Source organism: Cebus imitator, unplaced genomic scaffold (genome assembly GCF_001604975.1).
Source record: "Cebus imitator isolate Cc_AM_T3 unplaced genomic scaffold, Cebus_imitator-1.0 Scaffold751, whole genome shotgun sequence".
NCBI classification, from domain to species: domain Eukaryota; kingdom Metazoa; phylum Chordata; class Mammalia; order Primates; family Cebidae; genus Cebus; species Cebus imitator.
Window position 1 is genome coordinate 39,288 of NW_016108066.1, and position 24,209 is coordinate 63,496.

Consider the following 24,209-nt stretch of genomic DNA (forward strand, 5'->3'; position numbering starts at 1 on the left):
GTCAAGCCACTTGGCCAATATCAGATTTGCCAGTGTACAGAGGTGGGAGGCGAGCCCAGGCCCGTGGAACTATAAATCCAATGCAAAAATCCATCCTCCTGCACCGCATGGAACAAAAGCGGGTCCAGTTGTTTTCCTGGGTTTCCTGCACACACAGCTCTAAATTCCACAGCAGCCTTGGCTGACCAATCTTAAAACAACAAATTTGCTCTCTTAATGATTCTGGAGGTCAGATGTTAGAACATGTCAGCAAGGTGGTTTCCTTCTAGAGGCTCCAGGTGAGACTCTGTTTCTTTTCCTTTTGCAGCTTCTAGAGGCTGCCTGCATGCCTTGGCTTATGGCCCCTCCAGTCATCTTTAAAACCAGCAGCTTTTAAAGTTGCTGGGTGCAGTGGCTCATGCTTGTAATCCCAGCACTTTGGGAAGCCGAGGCAGGAGGAGGATCTCTTTAGTCCAGGAGTTTGAGACCTGCCTGGGCCACGAAGTGAGACCACATCTCTATAGAAAATGGACAAAAATTAGCCAGGCATGGCAGTGCATGCCTGTAGTCCCAGCTATCTGGGAGGCTGAGGTGGGAGGATCGAGTGAGCCTGGGAAAGTGGAGGCTGCAGTGAGCTGAGATCATGCCACTGCACTGCGTCAGCTGGGTGACAGCATGAGATCTTGTCTCAAAAAAAAACAACAAAAAACCCAAACCCGCTTCTTCTTGCTTCTGTTGTCACATCTCCTGCCTCTGACTCTGATCCTCCTGCCTCCCTTTTGTAGGACCTTTGTGATTACATTGGGACCACCTTATATGCAGGACAAGCGCCCCTTGCCAAAATCATTAATTCACATCTGCAACGTCTCTTTTACAACATAGTCACAGTTTCCAGGGATTCAAAGGTGGATGTTTCTGGGGTAGCCCACTGATAACCAGTGTTATAAGTTTCCATAACTCCTTCCAGAGATATTTTACATATAAATAAATGAATGCAAGTCCATAGCCTTCTCCACTCACTTTTTATACAAATGGCATCATTCCATATCGGTGCTCAGAGCTCTCTCTTCCTCTTTTTCTTTCCTTTTAAGGCTACACAGAATCTATTATATGGAAATACTCTAATTTATTTCACCTTTTTCCTGTTAGAGGACTAACAGGAAAACTCTTTCTAGTGCTTTGCTTTATAATCCTTTGTGTCATAATGCTGCAATGAATAGCCTTGTTTGTAGGATGATATTCAATTTTAAATCCCTTTTTTCAGGCCGGGCAGGGTGGTTCATGCCTGAAATCCTGGCCCTTTGGCAGGCCTAGACAGAAGGATCACTTGAGCCCAGGTGTTCAAAACTAGCCCAGGCAACACATAGAGACCTCATCTTTACAAAAACATTTAAACATTAGTGGGGCCTGTACCTATTTGGTCCCAGCTATTCCAGAGGCTGAGGTGGGAGGATTACTTGAGCCCAGGAGGTGGAGGCTGCAGTGAGCCATGATCACACCACTGCATTCCAGCCTGGGCAAGTAGAGTGAGAACCCGTCTCAAAATAAAATCATAAATAAATAAATAAATAAAAATAAAATCTTGTTTTTCAGAATTTAGGGGCACCATTTAAGACATTTTGAAACCTCACAGGACTTTTTGGGGGAACTTGTTGCCTTAGAGATGAACCTGTCCTGTCCCGCCCCCATGATATGTACGTGCTCTTTCTCCCTCCTGGATTCCTTAACTAAGCCTTGTGTGCACTTGCGAGCCCAGGTCCACCACGCTTTGCCTTCAATTCTAGACACCGTGGTGTGAATATGCTGAAGTGGGGGCCACATGCTTCCCAGGAGGGTGTGTATTTGAAGCATCATCACTCATGATAGTATGACAGGCTCTGGAGAGAATCGCAGGCTTCCATAAACAGGCAAGGGGAAAAATATTCCCCAGACATGTTTCAGGGACCACAGGCTTCCCGATCCTATGCCGTGCTAGTCCATAACTGGATCAGCCTGACTCTCCTTCTGCCACACCGCTGGTGTAGACAGGGACAAGAAAGAGAACTCAGAGACACAGTGAAGCTGTGATTTGCTTGAGGTCACTAAAGTACTTACTGGTAGGAAGTTCAGAGCTGACCCGAGGGGCAACAAAAGATGCCCCCCTCAAATCCGTGGAGAGCAGAGTCTGTCTGAATCAGATCCCAGATTTCCGGGGGCTTTCATGGTGCCAGGCGTGTACACTGAATGAGGATGGGTTTCCCAGGGTTCTGTGTAGTCACACAACTCAACAATACAGACCAGAAGGCAGTGGCCAGTAGGCTGAACTTGGCTGGTGGGTATTTTCTGTTTGGTCTGCACTGTGTTTCTTTTAACTTGTTATTATGGGAAATTCATACATGCTCCTCTCAGGGCCAGGCTTCTCCTTATCACAAGCTTAGACTGTCTGAGTAACTAATTGGATTTGTGTCTGCTCCACACGGGACCCTAAGACCCGTGGGCTGAGACTCCATCTGTCCTGGTCACAGCCGCACCCCAGCCTCTCACATGGTCCGTCACACCCAGGCCAGCCCCTGACTGACAGTCCCACACCTTCTTCCTGCAGCCAATCCCCTTTTCTGGGACAATCGAAGGGGGTCTCCAGGACGGACTTCAGATCACTGTCAGTGGGACCATCCTCAACTCCAGTGGCACCAGGTGTGTATGTGGATGGACATGTTTCTCTCCAGCCTCATCCTTAGTAAACCACTGCGCCTGTGAGCTTGGGTGAGTTCAAACGACAACATCCAAGCTCACGTGCCTGGCTCAGGGAGGCCCAGTGCATCCCTAACCCACGCTGCAGGGCACCACCCGGCAGGCACCACCTGCATCCAGGGCTGCCATTCACCTGGGACCCTGGGAGCTGACAGTCTAAGGAGGAAGTGGGAGGGTCAGAGGCGGATGATTATGTTCTGGGTTGAACCTGGTACACTGTGACAAAGAGTTGCAAAAACAAAACTTCCTTCATTTCCCATAACTGCTCTCATCCGCTCTGAAGCTCTCCTGCTGCTGACATGAAAACATTCAAAATTTCCATTAAAAGTAATTTGGTCTCATTCAGTTTCAAGGCCTTTTCTGGAAAATGCTAAATCAATTCAAAATACCAACATTGTATCAGGGCTGTTTCCCACCCCTCCTCCACCCAAGGTGGGCTGTCTGGGAGCAGAGAGGAGCTCACACATCTTCTCAGGGGCTGGGAGGGCCCCGACCCTCACACAGGCCTGGCTGACCCCAGCCGACGCACCCCGACCTGGTGGCACAGAGGTGTGCAGTCTCTGCTGGTTTGGTTGTGACCCTGGGTGGCTGCCTGCAGGGCCCACCATAGAGCCTCTAGACTCACTGCTCTCTCAAAGAAAAAAAAAATTATGCTCTAAAGGCAAAATGTAAAAATGGACAAAAATACATTAGTTCCAAATCAGAGGAACAAAAAGGATGCCAGCCGAGCGGTCTCTGGGACGCAGGTTGTGCTCGAGATCCCAGACAAATGCCAGGCAGAGGCGCCGAGGACCTCCTGTGCCCATCACTGGCAATAAGCCATGCTACAGAAGACTGTTTGCTTTCCTGGGCCTAGGTTTTCTGTGGACTTTCAGACCAGCTTCAGTGGAAATGATATTGCCTTCCACTTCAACCCTCGGTTTGAAGAGGGAGGGTACGTGGTGTGCAACACGAAGCTGAACGGAAGGTGGGGGCCCGAGGAGAGGAAGAAGGAGCTGCCCTTCCAGAAGGGGGTGCCCTTTCACCTCTGCTTCCTGGTGCAGAGCTCGGATTTCAAGGTGAGCAGGGATCTCCTCCCCACCTCTCACCCCGGACCCTGGCCCTATCTGGTGAATGGCCTCTACGTAATTCCCTTAACTGACATTCAGAATACAGATAACACCACCATTTCCTAGTAAGGGTGTTTCCCAAGGCTGCGTAGTCTCCTTACCCACCTTCACCTGAATCTACAGGTGTGCCTGCTGCTGCTTTGACTCTGAAAATAAGAACTAGAGGAGGCATCACGTGGCTGTTTGCTGTTGTGTGTCTTTGAGTTCCAAGTTCATTCCACTCCTCTGCTATCGCCATTCCTCCTCTCCAGGTCCCTGATAGTATTTATTTTTCAGCGACATTGTTCCAGCCTTTATCCAGGGTCTATTAAGGGTATAATTATGTAAGCACATTACAGACTACCTTTGCAGGCAGAGTAGGTCTCTGGGCTCTGCAGGCAGGTAAGTCAGTCCGAGTACGCTTATCTGAGATAAGGATGTTCCCATCCACTCAGTATGCAACCCGAGGTGCCTCTCCTCTGCTCCCCGTGAGCATTTTATGCCTATTTACATAGTACCCCTGCAGCCATAAAAAGGAACGAGATCATGTCCTTTGCAGGAACATGGATGGAACTGGAAGCTATTATCCTCAACAAACTAACGCAGGAGCAGAAAACCAAACACCGCATTTTCTCACTTATAAGTAGGAGCTGAACGATGAGAACACATGGACCCAAGGAGGGAAGCAATGCACACTGAGGTCTGGTGGGGGAGGGAGAGCATCAGGAAGAGTAGCTAATGGATGCTGGGCTTGATACCAAGGTGATGGGTTCATCTGTGCAGCAAACCACCATGGCACACATTTACCTAGTTAACAAACCTGCACATCCTGTACATGGACCCTGGAACTTAAAAGTTGAAGAGGCTGGGTGCCGCAGCTCACACCTGTAATCCCAGCGCTTTGGGAGGCCGAGGTGGGCAGATCGCTTGAACCACTGCACTCCAGTCTGGGTGACAAAATGGCACTCCATCTAAAAAAAAATAAGTTGAAGGAAAAATAAATAAATAAATAAAGCCCCAGGTGAGCTAAGACTAGAAAGACAAGCCTCCTGCAATAAACGGCCATGAGAACTAAGAGCCCAACAACTGGAGCAAGTGGAGACTGGGGTTGACGCGCTTCGGATCACACGCACGTTCCTGTAACCAGCCCCACACTGCAGGCCTGACTCAGGTCTTCATTCTCTAGAAGGAGGGGTCCAGGAGCTTAAAGTGGTCCCTGTCCCGGCCTGGGCTGCTTCCCCCAGGACACGTGCTCTCCTGTGGCAGGTGATGGTGAACGGGAGCCTCTTCGTGCAGTACTTCCATCGCGTGCCCTTCCACCGTGTGGACACCCTCTGCGTCAATGGCTCTGTGCAGCTGTTCTCCGTCAGCTTCCAGGTCAGATTGTCCACCTGGCTCCAGTCCCAGGGGTTGGGGTACAGGGCCCACTATAACTATGCCCAGGCCCTGCTGGGGGACCCAAGGCCACCATCCAATCTCCTACCCAGGTGACTCTGGGGACAACCTCTGGTGCCCTGTCCCAGTGTCTGCCTGCCCCTTCTCTGTCACTCTGCCCTCCTTCTGTGTCACTGTCTCTGTCTGGAACACCTGCCTTTGTCTCCCAGACTCCTCGGCTGCCCCCTTCTCCGCACCCCTCGATTTCCACCCCGGTTAGGAGGCCATATTGTTCCAGAAAGAGCCCAGGCTCAGGAACCAAACTGAATCCAGTTCAGATTCCCAGCTCTGCAGTTCATCATCTGAGGGATTTTAGACAAGCGACTTCCCCTCCCCCAGCCTCAGTTTCCTCATCCGTAGATGAGATGCCTGCCCCCCATGGGGTCACTGCCTGCCCCCCATAGGTGGTTCAATGAGGAGACGGGTGTCAGAGGTCACACAATGGCCCGCATGGGCCCACACTAGGGTCTCTTTGACCTCTGTGTTTTAAAAACTTGGAATGTGTTGCCAACAAGTTCAGGAGAGCCAGGTATGGTGGAGGTCTGTAATCCCAGCTATGCAGGAGGCTGAGGTGGGAGAATCGCTTGAGCCCAGGAATTCGAGTTTTGCCTGGGCAACATAGCAAGACCCCATCTCTAAAATATTTTTGTTTGAACAGTAAAATAAATAAAACTAAAGAAGGTCAGGAGATACTAATACCAGGTGAAAATGGGAAGATTAGGGGATGCTGAGCCCACATGCCCACAGGCAGCTGGATGGGAGCTGCTGTTACCCTTTTGGCATTCAAGGGAGCTCCCTGAGATGAGAGAAGCACATAGTAGGCCCTCAGCACATCTGGGCTCCTTGCTCTTTGAGCCTCTTCCCTCCTTCCCTCTCTCCCCTGTGGGTGGAAGTGGGAAAAGAGACAGAGGGAGACGGCCCCCTGCGCTGCTCACGGGAACCTGGCCCTTGTCCCTCCCACCTCTGTGTGGCCCTCACCCGCTTGCCGCATCCCCCTCCCTGCCTGGTCCCTCCCTCTTGACCCTGCCTCTGCCTCTCAGCTTCTCCTTGGCTCCATTAATGCTCCTCCTCACCGCCCGGTGCCTTTTGTTTTAACAGAACACCCGCACAGTCCCTGTTCAGCCTGCCTTCTCCATGGTGCAATTCTCCCAGCCTGTCAGTTTCCCACCCAGGCTCAAGGGGCGGAGACCAAAAGTGAGTTCAACACAGAGGCCCTGGGTGGCTGAGCAGACAGCAGGAAGGACCGGGGGTCTGAGAGGTTGGCTCCAGCCAGCAGGCCACCCAGGGACTACAGGCCCCATCTTGCCCACCCAAGAGTTCCCTGTCTCTGTCCACCAGGCGACCAGAGCTGGGGACCTAGGAGTCACCCTGGATTCTTCACTCCCCCTTCTTTATGTGTCTCCAAGGCACCAATGAGTCTCCCTCCCGAAGCCACCAATGTGGCCCAGGCCTCTGGGATTCCTCACCATGACAACAGTGGTCTAGTTCCCCAACCCCCACACCCAACCACTGTCACAGTGACCTTCTTATAAGCAAATCTGGTCACATCGTCTCCCTGCTTAAAAATCTTAAAAGCCCCAAGCCCTTCTAAATAAAGCCCAAATTCTCCAGCAGAGTATACAGATTCCTCCCCAGTCTGTCCCCAATCTACCTCCCTGCCTCACCCCAAACTTACAAAGCTCACACAGCCTCTGAGCCTCACTCGAGGCCCTCCTGGGGCCACCATGCTTTTGCACATGCGGTCCCTAGTCCCAGAAGCACCCTCCCCCAGCCTGCCCCCAGCACATGCCTAATTGCCCTTCCCTGCTCTGCCTAAGTGTCGCTCCTGGGAGTCCTCCCTTCCCAGACTGTTGTTGGACCCTCCCCCGTGTCCCCATGGACTCCGTACATATCTGTGCCATGCCAGTTCACAGCACCCCATTGTAACTGTGTGTGCGTGTCTGTCCCTGTCACTCCACCCCCATCTCCCTGTGCCCATGAGGCCCCAGAGGGCTGGGAGTGTGGCTTGTTCATTTGCACAGTGCCTGGCACTTAGTAGGGTCTCAATGAAAGAATGAATGTGGAATGCGGTTCACACAGCCAGAGAGAACAGGATCCCAGCCAGGCAAGAACAGTCTGCTGGGTGAGGCAGGACCCAGGACAGGAGGCGGGTAGCCCTTCCTCTGCCACTCAAGCAGTGGGGACTGGGAGGAGGGGCGCTTTGTCTCCACAGCCTTTTTATGGCCCATCACGGTACAGGCAGTGCACCTGCATCCTGCCATGCTGACTTCAGGACGGGTGGGGCCCCAAGGAACATTTGCAGGGCAGCCCAACTTTGGCCCTGGCCCTGGCCCTGGGGAGGATGGAAGGTGTGGTGGATACAGACAGACAGAACTGGCTGCCATTTTGGATTTGATCCCTTCCAGTTGGGAGAGCTTGGGCAAATGGCTTAATCTTTCTGAGTCTCATTGACTCACCAGTGACACAGGAGCTGGGGCTGCTTCCCTCGTTGGAAAGCACCGAAGCCCAGGACTCGGCCCACAACAGGCCTTTGACAAATACCACTTCTCCCCTTAAGGGTGAAATATGACACTGGATGTAATACTCTTGGCTCTGGGAGCCACAGAAAGCAATGAGGTCTCTATCAAATCCATCCTCCTCTCTCTCAAGGAAACAATGGGGACCCTATCCCCGAACCCCTGTGCACCTGGGGTAAACATCTGGTGCCATGGGCTCAGGAAGGCTTGCTTGGGAGCGAGAGGGGGTTGAATGTGTCTGGGGAGGCGTTTCTGAGCACAGGAGCCTCCCTGGAGTTCTGCCAGTGTCTCCCCCCATTCCATGGTGCCAGCGATAACCACCATTCTGACCTCCTCTCCCCTGCAGCCTCCCAGCGTGCGGCCTGCCAACCCAGCTCCCATTGTAAGTCTCTTGCTTTCTTTTTGGATCCTCTTCATTTTGGCTTTTCTTGGGGGCTTATGGAGGAGGCAGGACCAGGCATTGGGCCTCTCCCATCAGGAGGAGTGGGGAGGGCAGAGGCCAGGCCCTTGACCGTCTGCCCGGCTTGGCGAGGTTGGGGGGTGGATGTGGTTGGCTGGGTCTGATGAAAGAACCTGAGTTGCCACTCCGTGGGCAGCCACGGAAGACGGTGGTCCCACATTCACTTCTCCCACCTACAAAGGGAGGCTAGACTGAGAGATGTTTTCCCGAGAGGAAAGATGGATCAGAGCCCCCAGCATCCCCATCTGTCTTCTCCAGGGTTCTAACGTTTGCCCTTCCCTCATCCCCTTGAGAGAAGAAACACTTGGACCCACCCTTTGTGGGGTCTGTGGGGCCACTGGGCTGGTTACCACCCCAGGAGGTGCCTGCTGTGTGGCGCCCTCTGGTGGGAGCTGGTGGTCTTCACATGGGAGAGCCTGGGTGAAACCTGGTTTCTTTATTCCAGACCCAAACAGTCATCCACACGGTGCAGAGCGTCCCTGGACAGATGTTCCCTGTAAGTCTACAAGTTCTGGTCAGTTCATAGCTGCCCAGTGTCCTCCTTCACCAAGAGCTAAATTCCCCAGAGCCCTAGAGTCGGGAAGAAAAGGGTTAGCAAGGAGGATGGGGACATCTGGGGCTGAGTCCTTGGCTCTTGTGACATGTGGCTAAAGCTGTCCTTGGGACAGCAGAGGTTCTGGAACAAGCAGGATTTATCCAGTGGTGGACGAATAAGGGAAACCGGCCCTTCTGTCACCCAGTGGGGAATGCAGAGGCACCAGCACCCCAATGTGAGGTTCCTGGCCCTGAATCCTGGGTCCCTGGGATGTCACTACTGATCACAGGCTTAAGCTTTTTTCTTTCTTGTGCAAATCAGGCAGGGGCTTATCGTTAGTGGGGCTGCCTGTTGCAGGTGACCACGGTGGGGTCCGGGAACATGGCAGGAAGTTCCAGGACAGCTAACACGAAAAGGGAGGTAGATGGGAGGGTCCAAGGGCCAAAGCCTCACGGGGTCAGCCTCACAGTGGAGCCCCTCCAGAATGTGTGGGTGGCGTGGGGGAGCACTGTGCACACACGTGCTCTCCCATTGAATTATCTGGTCTCTTCAACAGAATCCTGCCATCTCACCTATGATGTACCCCCACCCAGCCTATGTAAGTGGTTTCTCAGGGAGGGCGGGGCTTCTGTTTGTGGTGGGCAGGCTGGGGGTGGAGGGCAGCTGCGGGAGGACCCGCTGGCCTTGCAAAATTACAAGCTATTCTTTGGTAAGCTGAAGTTCTTCAGAGCATCCCAGCGAATTAGGAGATGGTGGAGAGGAGCTTCCAACCTTCAACTGTCAAGTCAACGCGAGCACATTGCATGGCCCTCCCTTTCACCCCATGAGCCTTTGTGTGTTTCACCAAAGTTCCTTTTATGACACTGAACTAAGCCCATTAATTTAAGGAGCACTGGAAAGTTTTCCTTTGGCTTTTCCTGAACCAAGTAAAGATTTCCTGGGCTTCTCAGCTGACAGCCCAAATTCACGGACACTGGTACAATATTCCCCTTCCTTGTGACGGCTGCACTGGCTGCCACTGGCTGACCTGTCCCCCTCCTTCCAACAGCCGATGCCTTTCATCACCACCATTCCAGGAGGGTTGTACCCATCCAAGTCCATCGTCCTGTCCGGCACTGTCCTGCCCAGTGCTCAGCGGTAAGCCAAGGGCTCCAGTGGCCTCTGGGAAGAGAGAGTCCTTTCAGGTCATTCTGGCCATTCCCCTGGCTTCGGGCAGGCTGCGAGTGATGGGGAGGAAATGGGGCCTGGAACCCAGGGGATAAAGGTTCAGGTAGGCTGTCCCCCCAGGTTCCACATCAACCTGTGCTCTGGGAGCCACATCGCCTTCCACCTGAACCCCCGTTTTGATGAGAATGCCGTGGTCCGCAACACGCAGATCAACAACTCTTGGGGGCCTGAGGAGCGGAGTCTGCCCCAAAAAATGCCCTTCACCCGAGGCCAGAGCTTCTCGGTAAGCCACCATGGTCTGGAGCTTGGAGAGGCTCCTCTGGGTGCACAAGGGGAGGGGGTGAAGGAGGTCAGGTAGACCTTGAACAGGGTGGGAGCTGATGCCTCATGATGAGGGCCCAGAAGAAGAGAAGATGGTCAACAAATTATTATTTTTAACTGTCCCGCATGAAGGAAGTGTTGGGATCTGCTTTTTACAGATGAGGAAACAAACTCACAAGTGCAGGTTACTTGCTTGTGGTCACAGCCAGCACATGTCACATCAGAACCACGCAGGAGCTGTTATTCATTTCTTCACTTATTCATTCAACAGCTATTTTATTGTGGACCACTTTTTGCCTGAAGCCCCCCACATGCTGGGGGCGCAGTCATGACCAGACAGACAGGGTCCTGCCTGCAGGAAGTTTACAATTTAGGTAGGGAAGGAGCAAGGAAACTAAAGATTAACAGATTATTGCAGATAACGACAGTGCCACGCAGAAAGCATAACAGAGCAATGAGTCAGCGAGGCTGGGAGGGACAGCTAGGACCAGCGTGCAGAGGCGCAGGTGTGGCCTGTCCAGGAACAGCAGGCAGGCGTCTGCCGCCCTGACTACACATTCAAATCAACCAGAGGGCTTACAAAGGAAACATCAGTAAAATTTTTCTTTTCCTGAACCAAGTAAAGATATCATGGGCTTCTCAGTTGACAGCCCAAATTCATGGATACTGGTACAATATTCTCCTTCCGCATGGTGGCTGTGCTGGCCACCACTGGCTGACCTGTCCCCTCCTTCCGACAGCCAATGCCTTTTGTCACTACCATTGGGAGGGCTGTGCCCGTCCAAGTCCATCGTCCTGTCGGGCACTGAGGCAGTCGGCCTGAGCATTCGTATTTTTAAAACATGCTTAAGTGATTATACTCTGCAGTCAGAGTGGGTGATGACTGACATAGGGCTTTGCAGCCATGGAAAGGAGCTTGGATTTTAACACAGTGAAAAGCCACAGGAGTGTTCCAAGCCAGGGAGCAACACTCTTTGATTTGTAGGTAGCTGTGTGACCTTGGGCAAGTGACTTAACTACTCTGTGCTTCAGTTTCCTCATCTGCAAAACGGAGCTAATAATAGGAGTCTCCTAGAATTGTAAGAAAGGAGTGAGACAGTATCTGTAACGTGCTTAGGACAGTGCCTGGCACATGGTGCGTGCGATAGGGTGCTAGCTATTGCAGAGGGCAGGAGGTTTTAACATTTGTACCTGACTGCCTCACGGAGGAGGGCTTGGGGTGGAAAAGACAAGTTAGGAGGCCGATGCCGCAGGAGCCTAGGCACCGAGTCCTCCAGTGTGCTGGGTCCAAGGGATAGACAGCACAGCCAGCGCTGCCGTCCCTGATGGGGTGGGATCAGTGTTCTAGGCCAGGGAAAAGTAGGGGAAAGAGCCTGCACAGCCTGTTTAGTGAAGAGCCGGTCACTCGGTGGGGACAGAGTGGGCTTATTAACGTTTGGGGAGGGAGGGAGGGAGGGAGGGAGGCCGGAGGCGGCAGTGAGGGTGGAGGACTTCCCAAGGGTAGTGCAAACGGCATGATCTCCACGCAGGTGTGGATCTTGTGTGAAGGTCACTGTCTCAAAGTGGCCGTGGATGGCCAGCACCTGTTCGAATACTACCATCGCCTGCAGAACCTGCCCGCCATCAACAGGCTAGAAGTGGGGGGTGACGTCCAGCTGACTCATGTGCAGACGTAGGCAGCTCCCTGGCCCTAGGGCCAGGGGCTGGGGTGTGGGGGCTGGGGTCTGGGTCTTCTCATCATCCCCACTGCCCAGTCCCACCCTTTCCAACCCTGCCTGGGACCTGGGCTATAATGCAGGGGCCATGTCCTTGTCTGGTCCTGCTTCTGGCTACAGCCACCCGGAACAGAGAAGGCAGCCTTCCTCAGCTGGGGCAGCACCTGGGGCTCCAGCTGCCCGACTCACACCATCCCAGGAGGTGGGCACAGTGGGCGGGGGGGAGGGGGGAGTGAAGATGAAGCCCCATGTGCAGTCCCCTCCCATCCCCCACACAGCACCACCCCAGTCTCAGGCCTCTAGCTGTCCACTCCTGGTGAGAGGTGACCTCCTCAGCCCCTCCTCTCTGACCTTTAACCTCACTCTCAGCTTGCACCCTGCACCAACCCTTCACCCCTCCAGTAAGGCTAGCCTGATGGCATCCCACTGGCCCCCACCAACTGACCGGAATGTTCTCTTCAGGGGATTGGCTTCTTTCCCAGTTTCCTTAAATAAATGAAAATGCTTATTGGCACACTCATGTGGGTTGGCCATGACTTCTTTCATTCATTTGGAGACATTTCCGAGTCTGTGGAATTGGGCAGGGGAGCCTGCAGAGAGGAGGGGGAGGGGAGAGCCTAGGCTCCCTTTGGGCAGGGGGTCCTGACCTCCACCCCTCCTCTCAGAGGCTCCCTCACGAATCCCACGAGGGTGCTGGAGAAGCAGGCTGGGGCTCGAGCCTCTTGGGCAGGAGTCTCGGACACAGGGAGTTGGTAATGGGGAGCCCCAGGAAACAGCCCAGTGCCTCTGAGATGGGAGAGGGGCTGGGGCGGAGCCGTGAGGTCCACTGCAGGGCCAGAGCTGGCTCCTCAGACCTGGCGTCCCAGTGGAAGGAGGTGTCTTGGGCGTGGGGGGTCAGGAGAAGCCGACTTGAAGCTTCGTCCAGGTGTGTTCCACTGTGGGTCTCCCCGCAGCGGGGGGCATTAGGTGTTAGGGCTTGCATGTAAAGAGTGTCTCTGTGTCCCTGTGTGGGGTTCTGCCAGCCACTGAGCCTTGCCAGACAGCCCAGCTCCGCGTCCATGATGCCAACACCTTCTGCTGGGCCCAGCAAGAATCCAGCTCCTCAGGCCCCAGCGTCGTCCCCAGAGCAGGGCACCCACAGCCCTGGGAGCTTGCTGGAAACTAGGCATCCCACCCCTCGCTGACCTGCACAAGTCTGTTTTCACAAGACCCCCAGCGAGGTGAGTGCATTAAAGCTGAGACACCCTGTTGCGGAAGCGGACTCCTGGCCATGGTGCTAAGATGCACGGCTGTTGCACAGGGCATGGGGCACCCAGGAGCCAGAGGCCAAACCTGAGATGGGAGCCGTGTGTTGCCAGGTCCCCAGGGGCCCCCTCTGAGCTCCTTCCTTGGTTTTGACAGGAGAAGGAAATGGGGCTTAGCCTCTTAAGAGGTCTTCCCTGGCTGGCTCCAAACCCAGGAGGGACCCCAGTACCTCAGGTGAGGATGCTGTGGCCACACTCGCCTGGACACGCTGCCCTCCCCAGGGCCACACCCATACTGGCCAAACTCGAATGAGACAGATGGCCCCAGAGCAAAACGCTAAGACAGTGTCTTAGCCAGGCGTGGTGGCTCACACCTGTAATCCCAGCACTTTGGGAGGCTGAGGTGGGCGGGTCACAAGGTTAGGAGTTTGAGATCAGCCTAACATGAAGAAACTGTCTCTACTAAAAATACAAAAATTAGTCGGGTATAGTGGCACGCGCCTGTAGTCCCTGCCACTCAGGAGGCTGAGGCAGAAGAATCACTTGAACCCAGGAAGCAGAGGTTGCCTGCAGAGCCAAGATCGCGCCACTGCACTCCAGCCTGGGTGACAGCAAGCCTCCATCTCACAAGAAAAGGAAAAAATTTACTTCTCTTTTATGGTCTTTTTTTTTTTTTTTTCAGGAAAAAGCACAAAATTCTTACCATTTCTCAGATTTCCCACATCTNCTCCAGGCCTTCCCTGCAGTGCTGGCCTCATGCGAAAATCCCACCGTCACCGCACCCCGCATCAGATCCTGTGAGTAGGAGGCAGGCCCGCGACCCCCTCCCGGCCACAGGTCTTTGGACAAGCACGAAGCTCCAACTGCTGCCCTCCCACGTGGCAGCCACTTCAGAGGAGCCATGGCCTGCCTGGGGTGTCCCTCTGTGGGGGGGGGGGAGGTCTGTCCAGGCCACAGCCCCCCACTCTGAGGTGAGCTTTCCCTACAAAACATCCACACACACATACAGAGTGATTAAAATAAAATGCAATTCATATAAATATCTCCATCAAGGAATCATATAGGGAAGGCCCAAGTGGCCGCTGGGAACAGTCTGGGTGTTATTTATGCCTCTGTATTTAAAAAACTAACTGTACACAGGGCAGTTAAATACACAGTGGCACGACAGCACCTCCTGGTGGTCACTTGCAGTGATGCACTCAGCAGCGGGTTCCATCTTTACCCACTTGCCAGGCCTGGCATTGAAGATTTCATCTCCAAGAGACCAGGGAGGTCCCAGCTTGAGAGAGAAGGTTCCGACCAATCCAGGGTGCTACTTGGCAGGTCAAATAAAGGATTTGATGGGGAACGAGGTGAGGAAATAGGATGTGAGGCTTGGGCATATCGCTTTCTTCCATCTCCCCCAGGTCCTGCGGCCTCGGATAATGCAGAGCTGGCTCTGCGGTTACGTTCTGTGCTGGCAGCTTCGACCCCTCAGTACGCCGTCAGAACGCGGACATCTCCAGGCTGTTGGGCTGCACCACTGCCCTGTCCTCCTTCGCCTCATAGGAAAATACAGCACCAAAGATATCTTCATGATAACGCTTCTGACTCTTAAGTGGAAGCAGAGACCAACATGTCAAGTCCAGGCTGGGATGAGCCCCTGGGGTTTCCCAGCTTCCCTATCACGTGGACCTTCCCGAGCCATCTGTCTCCCCACTGTCATACTTAGATTGTGCTTGACTCTGGCTTAGTCTCGAACCCCCGCTCAGCACCTGCTCTGGTGCAGGCCCTATAACCATCTCCGAAGCTTTACTTAGCATTCCCATTTCCTGCCCAGCGCTCACTGTCCGCCCAAGATGCTCCAGGAAGTATGAACTCTGCAATAAATACGTTTGGGAAATGCTACATCCTTTCTTTTCTCCCAGCCTTGCAGGTCCCAAAGCACAGCCGCATGTTGAAGGCTCCGAGAAGTCTTGGAGTAAAGCTACATGTCTGCCTTGGCTGAACTAAGCATGTCCCAGACTATTTGACCTTGGGACATTTTGGATGCCAAAGATCTACCAATCCATTCAACACATTTGGGAAATACCTGTTATCTCCTCACTGTTCTTCAGACAAGCCAGGTGAACTCCCATCCCGGGTCTTTGTGCCTGCTGCCCCCTCCAGAACAGCCCAGAGTGTTTCCCTCAGTATCCACGGGGGTCCTCCTCACCACCTCAGGCCTATTCTCAAACTTCCTTCCAGTTCCACCTTCCCTGGCCACCCTGTTTTAAATGACACTCCCCAGCGTCCCAGGGGACGCTGTTTTTCTCCGAAGCACCACACCTCTTCTTTGTTTGGGTTTGTCAGCCCCCGTAGAATGTAAGGAGTTTTTGCCTGTTTTGTTTACTGTTCTATCCCTAGCACATAAAAGGTGCTCAATAAACGTTCAGTTGAACGTATAAATGTGTCTTAGGGAAAGTATGGAAGTGACTGTCACAGGCTTTGGAACTAGAGAGAGGCAGACTGAACTCTAGGCTCTCACATTCCCTGCTGTGGCCCCCGTAGGCCCCCTTCCCTCTGTCAAATGGGGTTCCTCCCTCAAAGTCCTCAGCAGGACTGAATGAAATGCCACATGAAAATCCTTGGCAAGCACTAGGCCCAGTGTAAATCCTTGTAAATATCAGTATTATCTTCATCAATAAAACCCCATCCCTTCCTGCTGGGTGGATGAGAGTGAGTAGATGCCAGCCTGGGTGGAAATAGGAAGCATGAGGCTCACTCGAGGCTGACGGTGGGGTGGCCTCGCTCTCCCCAGCGCTCACAGCCTTGCTTTGGCTACACAGATACTTTCTGAAAGGGGAGTTTGAGGAGAGGCCAAGGAGACTCTCCTGCCCCCATTCCACAGATGGAGAAATGGAACACATTCACCCCACTTCTCAAAGCTGGCTGGCAACCAGACCAGGATGTGCAGCTGGGCTTCTGATAGCCCACCCAGCTCAGATCTCAGCCACTGCTGGGATTCTCTTGGGGTCCAGAGCTTTTCTGGGCCTGACTCCCCTGGGTCCACCTGCCACTCCTGGTCCTGGCTCTGATGGCCTGTGCCCTTGGCCAGTACCCTAAGCCCACATGCCCACTACAATACCTTGAGCTTAAAGAAATAGTCCTCAACCTGTTCCTCATTCAAGTTCAGCTTGGCAGCCACCAGCTGCTTCAGGGTGTGAGCCACGTCCCGGGCCATGCGCACATCCCCACAAACATAGAAGTGGCCCGGCTCCTCATGGAGCACACGGAGCACCTCGCTGGCCAGCTGCTGCCGCAGGATGTCCTGAACATAGACCTGAAACCAGAGGAAACGGTGGGTCTAGTCCCTGGCCACTGGGGGCCAGGCTTGCAGGCAGCCCTGCTGGCCTCAGGGAGGCAGCGAGAGGGCACTAAGGGCTGTGGGGTGAGTCCCCTCCCAGCCAGGACCTTGCACGAGGCCAGGCTCAGGATGAGGAGGCACATGGGTGCCCTGGGGGCTGGGCTGGGATTAGAGAGATGAATGTCAGGCACAGTCCTGCCCTCAAGGGGCTGACAGTCCAATGGGGCTCCCAGAGGGTCTCTGAATTTGCCATGCTTCAAAGAGGCATCAATGATGCCAGTCCCCCTGCCCAGGGCTCTGCCTACACCCCAGAAAAGGGAGCCTCTCTATGCAGACTGTCCATCAGGTCCCTGCAGGGCCGGATCCTGGGCTCCCCAGTTAGAATGTCCAGGAGTCAGTCGGCGACTGTCTGCTCCTGCTCCACACAGGATGCCCAGTGGCTCCAGCACCGGAAACAGAGCACTGGGCCCGAGAGGTGCCCTGATGGGACGAATGTGTGAGGGCTGAGAGTCTATTCCGACACCCCAGGCCCCTGGGGGCCGCAGAGCCTGTCTGAGGGCCATATGGAAGCACTGGCTGCCCTCCAGCCTTGCTGGGCTTGAGTGTGGCCAGCCTGGACCACCTCTCCCTGGGCAGTCGCGTGTCCCACGGGGGCTCTGGGGTTAATCCATGTGTGACATAAGTTAATCTTGAACCTCTCCAGCCTGTCGCTTCTACTGGAAGAGAGGGTGTAACGCTCTTCACAGCATCACTCTGATGGTTGTGAATTACCCGAATATCAGAGCTCAGGAGCTGAAGACTCAGGGAAGCCAGTGGCCTGCAGGGACCCAGGGCTCACACTGGAGCCTGCGTGTATCATGCTTCACCTGCTTTGAGGCTGCATTTACCTTGGGCTTGCCCGGCAGGCGGGAATAGGCTGTGTGAACCGCGTGCAGCACCCCCTTCCGGGCCATCTCCAGCATCTCCTCCAGATAGATGTGGTCCTCATCTGGACGGCGGCACCCGAACACCAGGGTCATGCGCCCTCCCTGCACTCCTGCAAGAGTCCCGGGCTGTTGTTATCATGTCTGCCACCAGAGGGCGTCACGGCTCCAAGCCCAACTGGAATTACTTCACTCCTACAAGCATCTTATTTAATAGCACTATCCCCACTCTACAGATGAGGAAACTGAGGCCCAGGGCATTCAGACCACTCATCCATAGTCACATACCCTCAGCCCATCAAAAGCAGGGACTTTCCCATTACCCCTCTCTCCCGGGAGAGGGAGTCCCTGCTCCGATGCGGGAGACGGGAAGGCGGCCATTCTCACCCATAGAGGCCTCACAGTGAGGCAAGCTTGGGATGCCTTCCCTCGAGAGAGGGCCAGGAGCCGCTTGCGGGGCTGCGGTTCTGCTCCTAGGCAGGCGCTGCCCTTGGTGCCCTCCCACCTGGGAAGCCTCCAGCCTACCCTTGTGCTGGGAGTCGTGGAGCCGTTGCTGCCAGAAACTGCGGAACGGGGCGATGCCTGTGCCAGGCCCGACCAGGATGCAAGGATGGAAGGGGTCCTCGGGGAGCTGGAAGCCGCTGGCACTGAAGAGGACAGGAGAAGAGAGGGGCCAGTGCTCAGACACCCCGGCCCGCCCGCACACAGGATGTCTGGGGAGCGGGGCCTGCAGGGGGCAGTAGTGAGGGGTGTGGAGGAGAAGCTCCTCCAATTTTATTTCCCACGCCCTTCGAGCCGCTGCGCTTCTGTCCCGGTACAAGCAGCTCCCCCAGGTCCGTCTGAAAAAGGGCCAAGCTCACTGGACTCTGGGCCCCACCAGCACTGCTGTCATTACTATCCTTGCTAGAGACAGCAACACCACTATGACCCCAGTGTCTTCTTTATGGGCCAAGGGGCCCTGAGCGGCACCTAAACCCCAGATCCCTCCTTTTCCTCCCGGAACTCCCAGGGGTCGGCAGTCCCACAGGGGACAGAGTGGAAGGGGTGCTTACTTTCGCACGAAGCAGGGCACTGGGTCTTGGGGCTTCAGGCTGTTGAGCCATGTGCTGCAGACACCGTGGTGCAGGGGACCCTGGCCATCTGCAACGATAACACAAAGTGACCAATGTGCCTCACTGCCCATGAGGAACTGTACCAGCTGCTCCGCCCACACCACGGCCTCCCTGGACAGCCCCACTCAGGCACTCTCCTTATCCTCCTTGTTCTGAGATCCACCCTCCGTGAGCCCAGAGCTGAAGAAGGTTGAAAGGGACTTAGAGAGGCTGCAAGTTGCCCCTTCTGCCAATGCAGAAACTGAGTCCGGGAGAGGAGAAGTGACTTGGACAAGGTCACTCGGGTAGTGGTGGAATCAGGTGGGCAGCTCAGGTTCCCTGACTCCTACTCCAGCGCTCCTTCCAAAGAGTTTCTCCAGGAACACTCCCAGCTCACCACTTAGCTCCACTGACAGCAGCTGGAAGTGACCCGCGGGGTGGCTACTGCTGTGTGTCCTCATGAGTGTGACCCTTGCTGGGAGCAACCCTGGGTGGTGGATGAGCTCTGTGCATTTCTGTCTGCTCTGACCCCTCACTCTCCTCCTCAGTGGCCCCTCCTGAGCTTGTAGAAAGCCAGGAGATTTCTCTGGGTTGCGTTCCCTTTACAACGCCCAGCACTTGAAGGAGGCCTCCATCCAACAGCAATCCAAATTCGATCCTCGGGATTGAATCTTGCTCTCACAGGACAAGCCTGCCTCTCCTCTCCTGGTGTGGGTGGGTGTTCTCTAGCAGGGCAAATAGAATCTCTGTGCAGTTTTTAGAAACTGGGTTTGTGCTTCCTAGAGGACAGAGGGCTTAGAAGTGTGGGCAGCTCCCAGCTTTGCCAACCCAGGTGATGCTCAGTTACAGAGGGCAGGGCAGGGCAGGGGGCAGAGGGCAGGGCAGGGCAGGGCAGGGGGCAGAGGGCAGGGCAGGGCAGGGGGCGGACGCCAGTGCCGAGCCAAGGCCACCTGGATGAGATGTCGCCTCCCCCTCTATGGCAGTGTCACCCCTCCTTTGTGGCCCTCAGTGACCCTGACCTTTCCTTCTTGGCTTCTGCACAATGAGAATCATCTAATTATTTCTATGCCCATCTCTCCACTGCTGCCTCTAGATGCTCCCTGAGGGCAGGGCTGGTGTCTGCTGTATTTCCACACCCATCCAAGTGCCGAGCATGGGGGTGTGAAATAACCCATCACTGAATGAGCTCAGTGAGTGAAAGAACAGTCAATGCAGACTCTCCCCTGCATGATCAAGAAGACTAATAACTGCTGGCCTCCCACCAAGGGTTGGTGCTGTTCACATCTGATCTCATTAAATTGTCCCAAGGTTAGTGGGCCAGCAGAGTGGTAAAGGACTTGGACTCAGCAGTTAGACTATGTGGGCCCGAATCTCAGCTCTCTACTTGCTAACAGTGTGACTTTCTGTGCCACCTATAAAATGCACATAGTACCTACCCCACGTGGTAACTGATCCTAGACATACAGAAGGCTTGGTTTAGTGCCTGGTTCGTGGAGATCTCTCCCACACGCCTCCTATCACTCTTAACTCTGGGCGATGGGTGTTCCCTCCCTCCTCGACTTGATGAGGAAGCTGAAGATGAGTTGATGAACGATGCCCAATAAGGGGCGGGGTGGGGCTGTTCCAGAGCCTCTGCCCCGGGCTCACCTTGGGTGTGGTACGTGACCACGGCCACAGTCAGGTGGATCTCGGTGGGCGTGTGATCCCGGGAGGAGCTGATGGAGTAGAACCGGGGCTTCAGAATGGGGAGCTGGGAGAGCAGGAAGCCAGCAGACACCCGCAGGGATGGGAACTCCTCCAGCACCTCCAGGAACGTGGGGCTGTTGGTGAACTTCCACTTGCTGTACTCTGAGGGCTGAAAGCCAAGGGTGATGTGAGAGACTCAGGGTGCCTGCCCCACTTTGGGGGAAAGGCTGTCACAACCCAGTATTGATTCATTCATTCACTCGCTCAACAAGCAAGTCCATGTGCCAGGCACTGTCCAGGGTGCTGAGACTACTGAGCTTGAGAAGAAATAGTTCCTGTCCTGGAGGAACTCAGGCCAGTACATTTATCTAACTTGTGTGACCTCCACTGTCAGTAACTCATGGGCAGGGTCAAATCTTTGTTGTAATTTATTTAGGGCAAGGTTTGGAACCAATCAGACCTGGGTTCAAATCTTGGCTGGATGCCCTCACTAGCTGTGGAATCTCGTCCCAATCACTTAACCTTTGTGAAACAAGGATAGTATTGCCTTGCTTGTGGGATGTTACGGGAATTAAATGAGAATGCATGTACCAAGTTAGTACACTGTAGTCACAAAATAATGGTGGTGGAGGTAGTTGGAATCAAGGTAATTTGCTATAATGTTGATGATAATAATGACAACCAGTGCCTTTTGCAAAGATTTGGAACCAGACAGTTGCAGGTGAGTTAATGCATTATCTCATTAATGTATTCGTTCAACTATCCATCTGTCACTCTGTTCATTATGCTCATTTATCCCATTAATCCACACCATCAATCCCCCAATACATCTGAAGTGACAAGTTTACTCCAGTTTGGGGGAAAGCAAAGACAGATAAGGACAGCTCCCTTTCTAGCTAATGTCCAAGGAGTGCACTTTGGTTGCATCCTGTAGGCACTTGGAAAAATTCAGCTCACTCAACACAACTGCATCCTAGACATGGGACAGCAGATGATGCCTGATGATTCCCACCAGCCTTTGACAAGTCTCACTTTGGGAACCTCGTGTGGATCCCTCTTGGAAGTTAAAGAATTAAAGACCAACTCTGGGCTCCGGCTCCCCACATGCTGGAACCCCCCACCCCCGCACAGACCCCCAGTGCCCACCAGCCCTGATCTTCACCTGGCACAGGGCCTCCAGCCTCTGTCTCTCAGTTGTTTCTGTGGCCACCTGGGCCAGCTTTTGGAGCAGCAGCTGGGTTGGGGGGGTGGTGATGTCCAGGAAGTAGGTGAGGGCCTGGCTGAGTGAGCAGGGGGGCAGCCTCTTGTCTCTGACCCAGTAGCTGCCTGGATGGAGAAGGAAGGCGTCAGGATGGAAAAGAGGCCCCATTCGGGCTTCTCTGAAGGTAATGAGGCCCCCAGGGCAGACACCCTTTATTCTCCAGCTGCAGGGGAAAGGAGGCTCTAAAGTCCTGGCTCTGAGAGCAAAAGGCAGGAAGGAGGTGGTGCACGGAGAAAGGACTGCCTGGGAAAGCTGATCACCAGCCCCCCGAGGGGCACTAAGTTTGCATGGTCCTGATGAACTGACCATGTCCTTCTCTAGCCCAGACCTGAACTTTGGCAAGACATCCCCCAGTGATCTATAGACTCACAATGACTAAATCCACCAAAGACTAATGTACACCTCACAGGTGAGTTACTCACTCAGAGAAAAGCCCTGACTGCAGTCCCCTGGGTGCTGTACCAGGAGGTGCTGGGTGAGCAGAATATGAACCCCTGTGGGGCAGCATGCAGGGCAGTCACAGCACAGACCCTGGGGCCAACAGACACGGGTTCAAACCCTGGCTCCCCACTTCCCAGGTGACTGAAGCCTCTGGGCCTTGGGTTCCCTCCCTGTGAAACAGATCTGATTCCAAAACTGATCTCACTGGGTTGGCATGAGTGCCAAATGAAATTGTGCACACATAATAGTTGGTGCTGTGCCTGGTACACAGACGCTTTCTAAATATTAGGTTAAAGTATGAGCATGACATTATCTTCTCTGGACCAGAGACCTGATGAGCCACATCCATCACCCTATAGTCACAAGGACATCTGTCCCCTCAGCCCTGTGTTTCAGGGTCTCTCACCTTCTCTTAGATGGTGGGGGACACTGCTGGGCTCTGGCTCTCTGATCCCACTGTTTGGTTTGGTTTTGTTTTGGTTTTGAAATGGAGTCTCCGATGCCCAGGCTGAAGTACAGTGGCATGATCTCAGCTCACTGCAGCCTCTGCCTCCCAGCTTCAAGTGACTCTCGTGCCTCAGCCTCCTGAGCAGCTGGGATTACAGGTGTGTGCACCACAATGCCTGGCTAATTCTTTTTGTATTTTTTGTAGAGACGGAGTTTCCCCATGTTGGCCAGGCTTGTCTCGAACTCCTGACCTCAAGTGATCCACCCGCCGCAGCCTCCAAAGTGCTGAGATTACAGGCATGAGCCATCATGCCCAGTTGATCCCCCTTTCTGACTTTGGCCACTGTACTTAGGGGGATACACTGTCAGTGTCATTATAACTGGGGAAACTAAGGCCAGGGAGCCATGCCTATGGGCTGGGACTGTCCACAGCTGCTTTCACATAAGCTTTGGTGGCCCACCCTCTAGCAGGAAGGACAGGGATGGCTGTCACCAGCAGGTCCAGGCCCAGCCCCTCAGCCAGGCAGGGTGGCCGGAGGATGGCAGGCAGCACTAGCTTCCCGGGCCGGGGCTCACCACTCTCGTCCAGGGCCTCCAGGCACACTGTCTGGTGTGGCGCGGGGCCATCCACCACTCGCTCCAGGATGCCTTGAACCAGGGCTGGCTGGTTGCCTGGGCAAACCCCAAGGTGCTCTCCTGGCAGGTAGCTCAGGCTTTGGCCATCCTCACAGGAGAGTTCCACCAGGATGGTGGCGCGGCTGGGGAGGGACAAAGAAGGCTCAGGTGACGTTGCCGGATTTCCTCCGGGGCTCCCTGACGGGCGGGCCACTTTCCCCAGGAACTGTGCCCTTCTTTCATTTTCCCGCCCAGTTCCACAAGCCTGGGCCGCCACCCTGAGCTTGGGACATGGCATCCCCACAGGCAGGGGTGCTCAAGAGGGCCCTGGGAGCTTCCCTCTGGGGAATAGGGGGCCCACCCCTTCCCAGCAGCCCTCTGAGCTCCCTGAGTGACTGGCCACAGCCTCTGCCAGGAGAAAGCAACCCCCTTGGAGATACATGGACATCAGAAGAAACCTTTCCTTGTCGCCAAGACAAACCCTGTTCTTATTAGAACCAAGGCCAGTTTCCCTAATGATGGCACAGATCAATGAACCCTGCAGAGAATCCACAAGGCTCGTTTCCCAGAGCTGGGAAACTTCCTTCCCTGTCAAAACTTTTCCTGAAAGTTCTTAAGAATGAGTCCAATAGTTTAAGTCTCTCTTGCACCCTCCTTTTGGTGAAAGAGTTCAATGAGGAAGGAGAGGAAGTGAGCAGACGCTTAGCTTCCAAGCTGGAGAAGTGGCCTGTGGTTAACCGAGACTAGCCGTAAAAGCACAGGTGGCCGCACGTTACCAGGTGAGCCGGTCCTGCTGATGGCACGGCCGCTCCTGCTGGCAGATGCTCCTCTCCTCTCCCTTTAAAGACTGACTTCTTCTGATCTTTCATTCATTGAAATAAAATCGACAGAACATTGCCCGAGAAGCTCTGCAGTTTCCCTTACCTGGATTTTGGACTCTGTAGATTCTGCCGAGATTTCAGCCTCATGGTGAACACGTTCTTGGCGTGCATGCTGCTGAGGGCTGTGGAGGGCAGAGAGACGGTGAAATGGACAAGTGGCTCTTGAGTGTGGGTGGGGGAAACCTCCACAGGTCCAAGTCAGTAACGCCTGGACACTAGGGGCGTCCTGCTGAGGGAGCCGTTGGGATTTTCTTTCCTTTCCTTTCATTCCACTGTTTCTGAATCACAAATAAAGATCCTTGGGCCGGGCGCGGTGGCTCAAGCCTGTAATCCCAGCACTTTGGGAGGCC

General features: G+C 54.3%; 2 protein-coding genes across 5 annotated transcripts in view; one reads left to right on the forward strand and one right to left on the reverse strand.

Moving 5' to 3' along the window:
- Nucleotides 1–15,436, forward strand: part of LGALS9 (galectin 9) — a 19,304-nt gene extending 3,868 nt beyond the window's left edge. Inside the window, exons 3-12 of one of the 4 annotated variants that reach the window (XM_037735209.1) lie at nucleotides 2,561–2,652; nucleotides 3,566–3,767; nucleotides 5,064–5,174; nucleotides 6,330–6,425; nucleotides 8,094–8,129; nucleotides 8,653–8,703; nucleotides 9,299–9,340; nucleotides 9,791–9,879; nucleotides 10,030–10,192; nucleotides 11,760–12,437. In XM_037735209.1, the coding sequence (XP_037591137.1) occupies nucleotides 2,561–2,652; nucleotides 3,566–3,767; nucleotides 5,064–5,174; nucleotides 6,330–6,425; nucleotides 8,094–8,129; nucleotides 8,653–8,703; nucleotides 9,299–9,340; nucleotides 9,791–9,879; nucleotides 10,030–10,192; nucleotides 11,760–11,906 (1,029 nt within the window). In that variant the 3' untranslated portion in view covers nucleotides 11,907–12,437. Of the gene's footprint in view, nucleotides 1–2,560; nucleotides 2,653–3,565; nucleotides 3,768–5,063; nucleotides 5,175–6,329; nucleotides 6,426–8,093; nucleotides 8,130–8,652; nucleotides 8,704–9,298; nucleotides 9,341–9,790; nucleotides 9,880–10,029; nucleotides 10,193–11,759; nucleotides 12,466–15,096 lie in introns of those variants that run through there. The other 3 variants (XM_037735208.1, XM_017519493.2, XM_017519494.2) reach the window with 3 other exon arrangements.
- Nucleotides 14,200–24,209, reverse strand: part of NOS2 (nitric oxide synthase 2) — a 45,585-nt gene continuing 35,575 nt past the window's right edge. The window contains exons 19-27 of the mRNA XM_017519491.2: nucleotides 23,903–23,981; nucleotides 22,940–23,121; nucleotides 21,377–21,540; nucleotides 20,176–20,383; nucleotides 18,490–18,577; nucleotides 17,963–18,084; nucleotides 17,402–17,550; nucleotides 16,296–16,490; nucleotides 14,200–14,781 (exon numbers count right to left, since the gene is read on the reverse strand). Coding sequence (XP_017374980.1) covers nucleotides 14,674–14,781; nucleotides 16,296–16,490; nucleotides 17,402–17,550; nucleotides 17,963–18,084; nucleotides 18,490–18,577; nucleotides 20,176–20,383; nucleotides 21,377–21,540; nucleotides 22,940–23,121; nucleotides 23,903–23,981 — 1,295 coding nt within the window. The 3' untranslated portion in view covers nucleotides 14,200–14,673. The remainder of the gene's footprint in view (nucleotides 14,782–16,295; nucleotides 16,491–17,401; nucleotides 17,551–17,962; nucleotides 18,085–18,489; nucleotides 18,578–20,175; nucleotides 20,384–21,376; nucleotides 21,541–22,939; nucleotides 23,122–23,902; nucleotides 23,982–24,209) is intronic.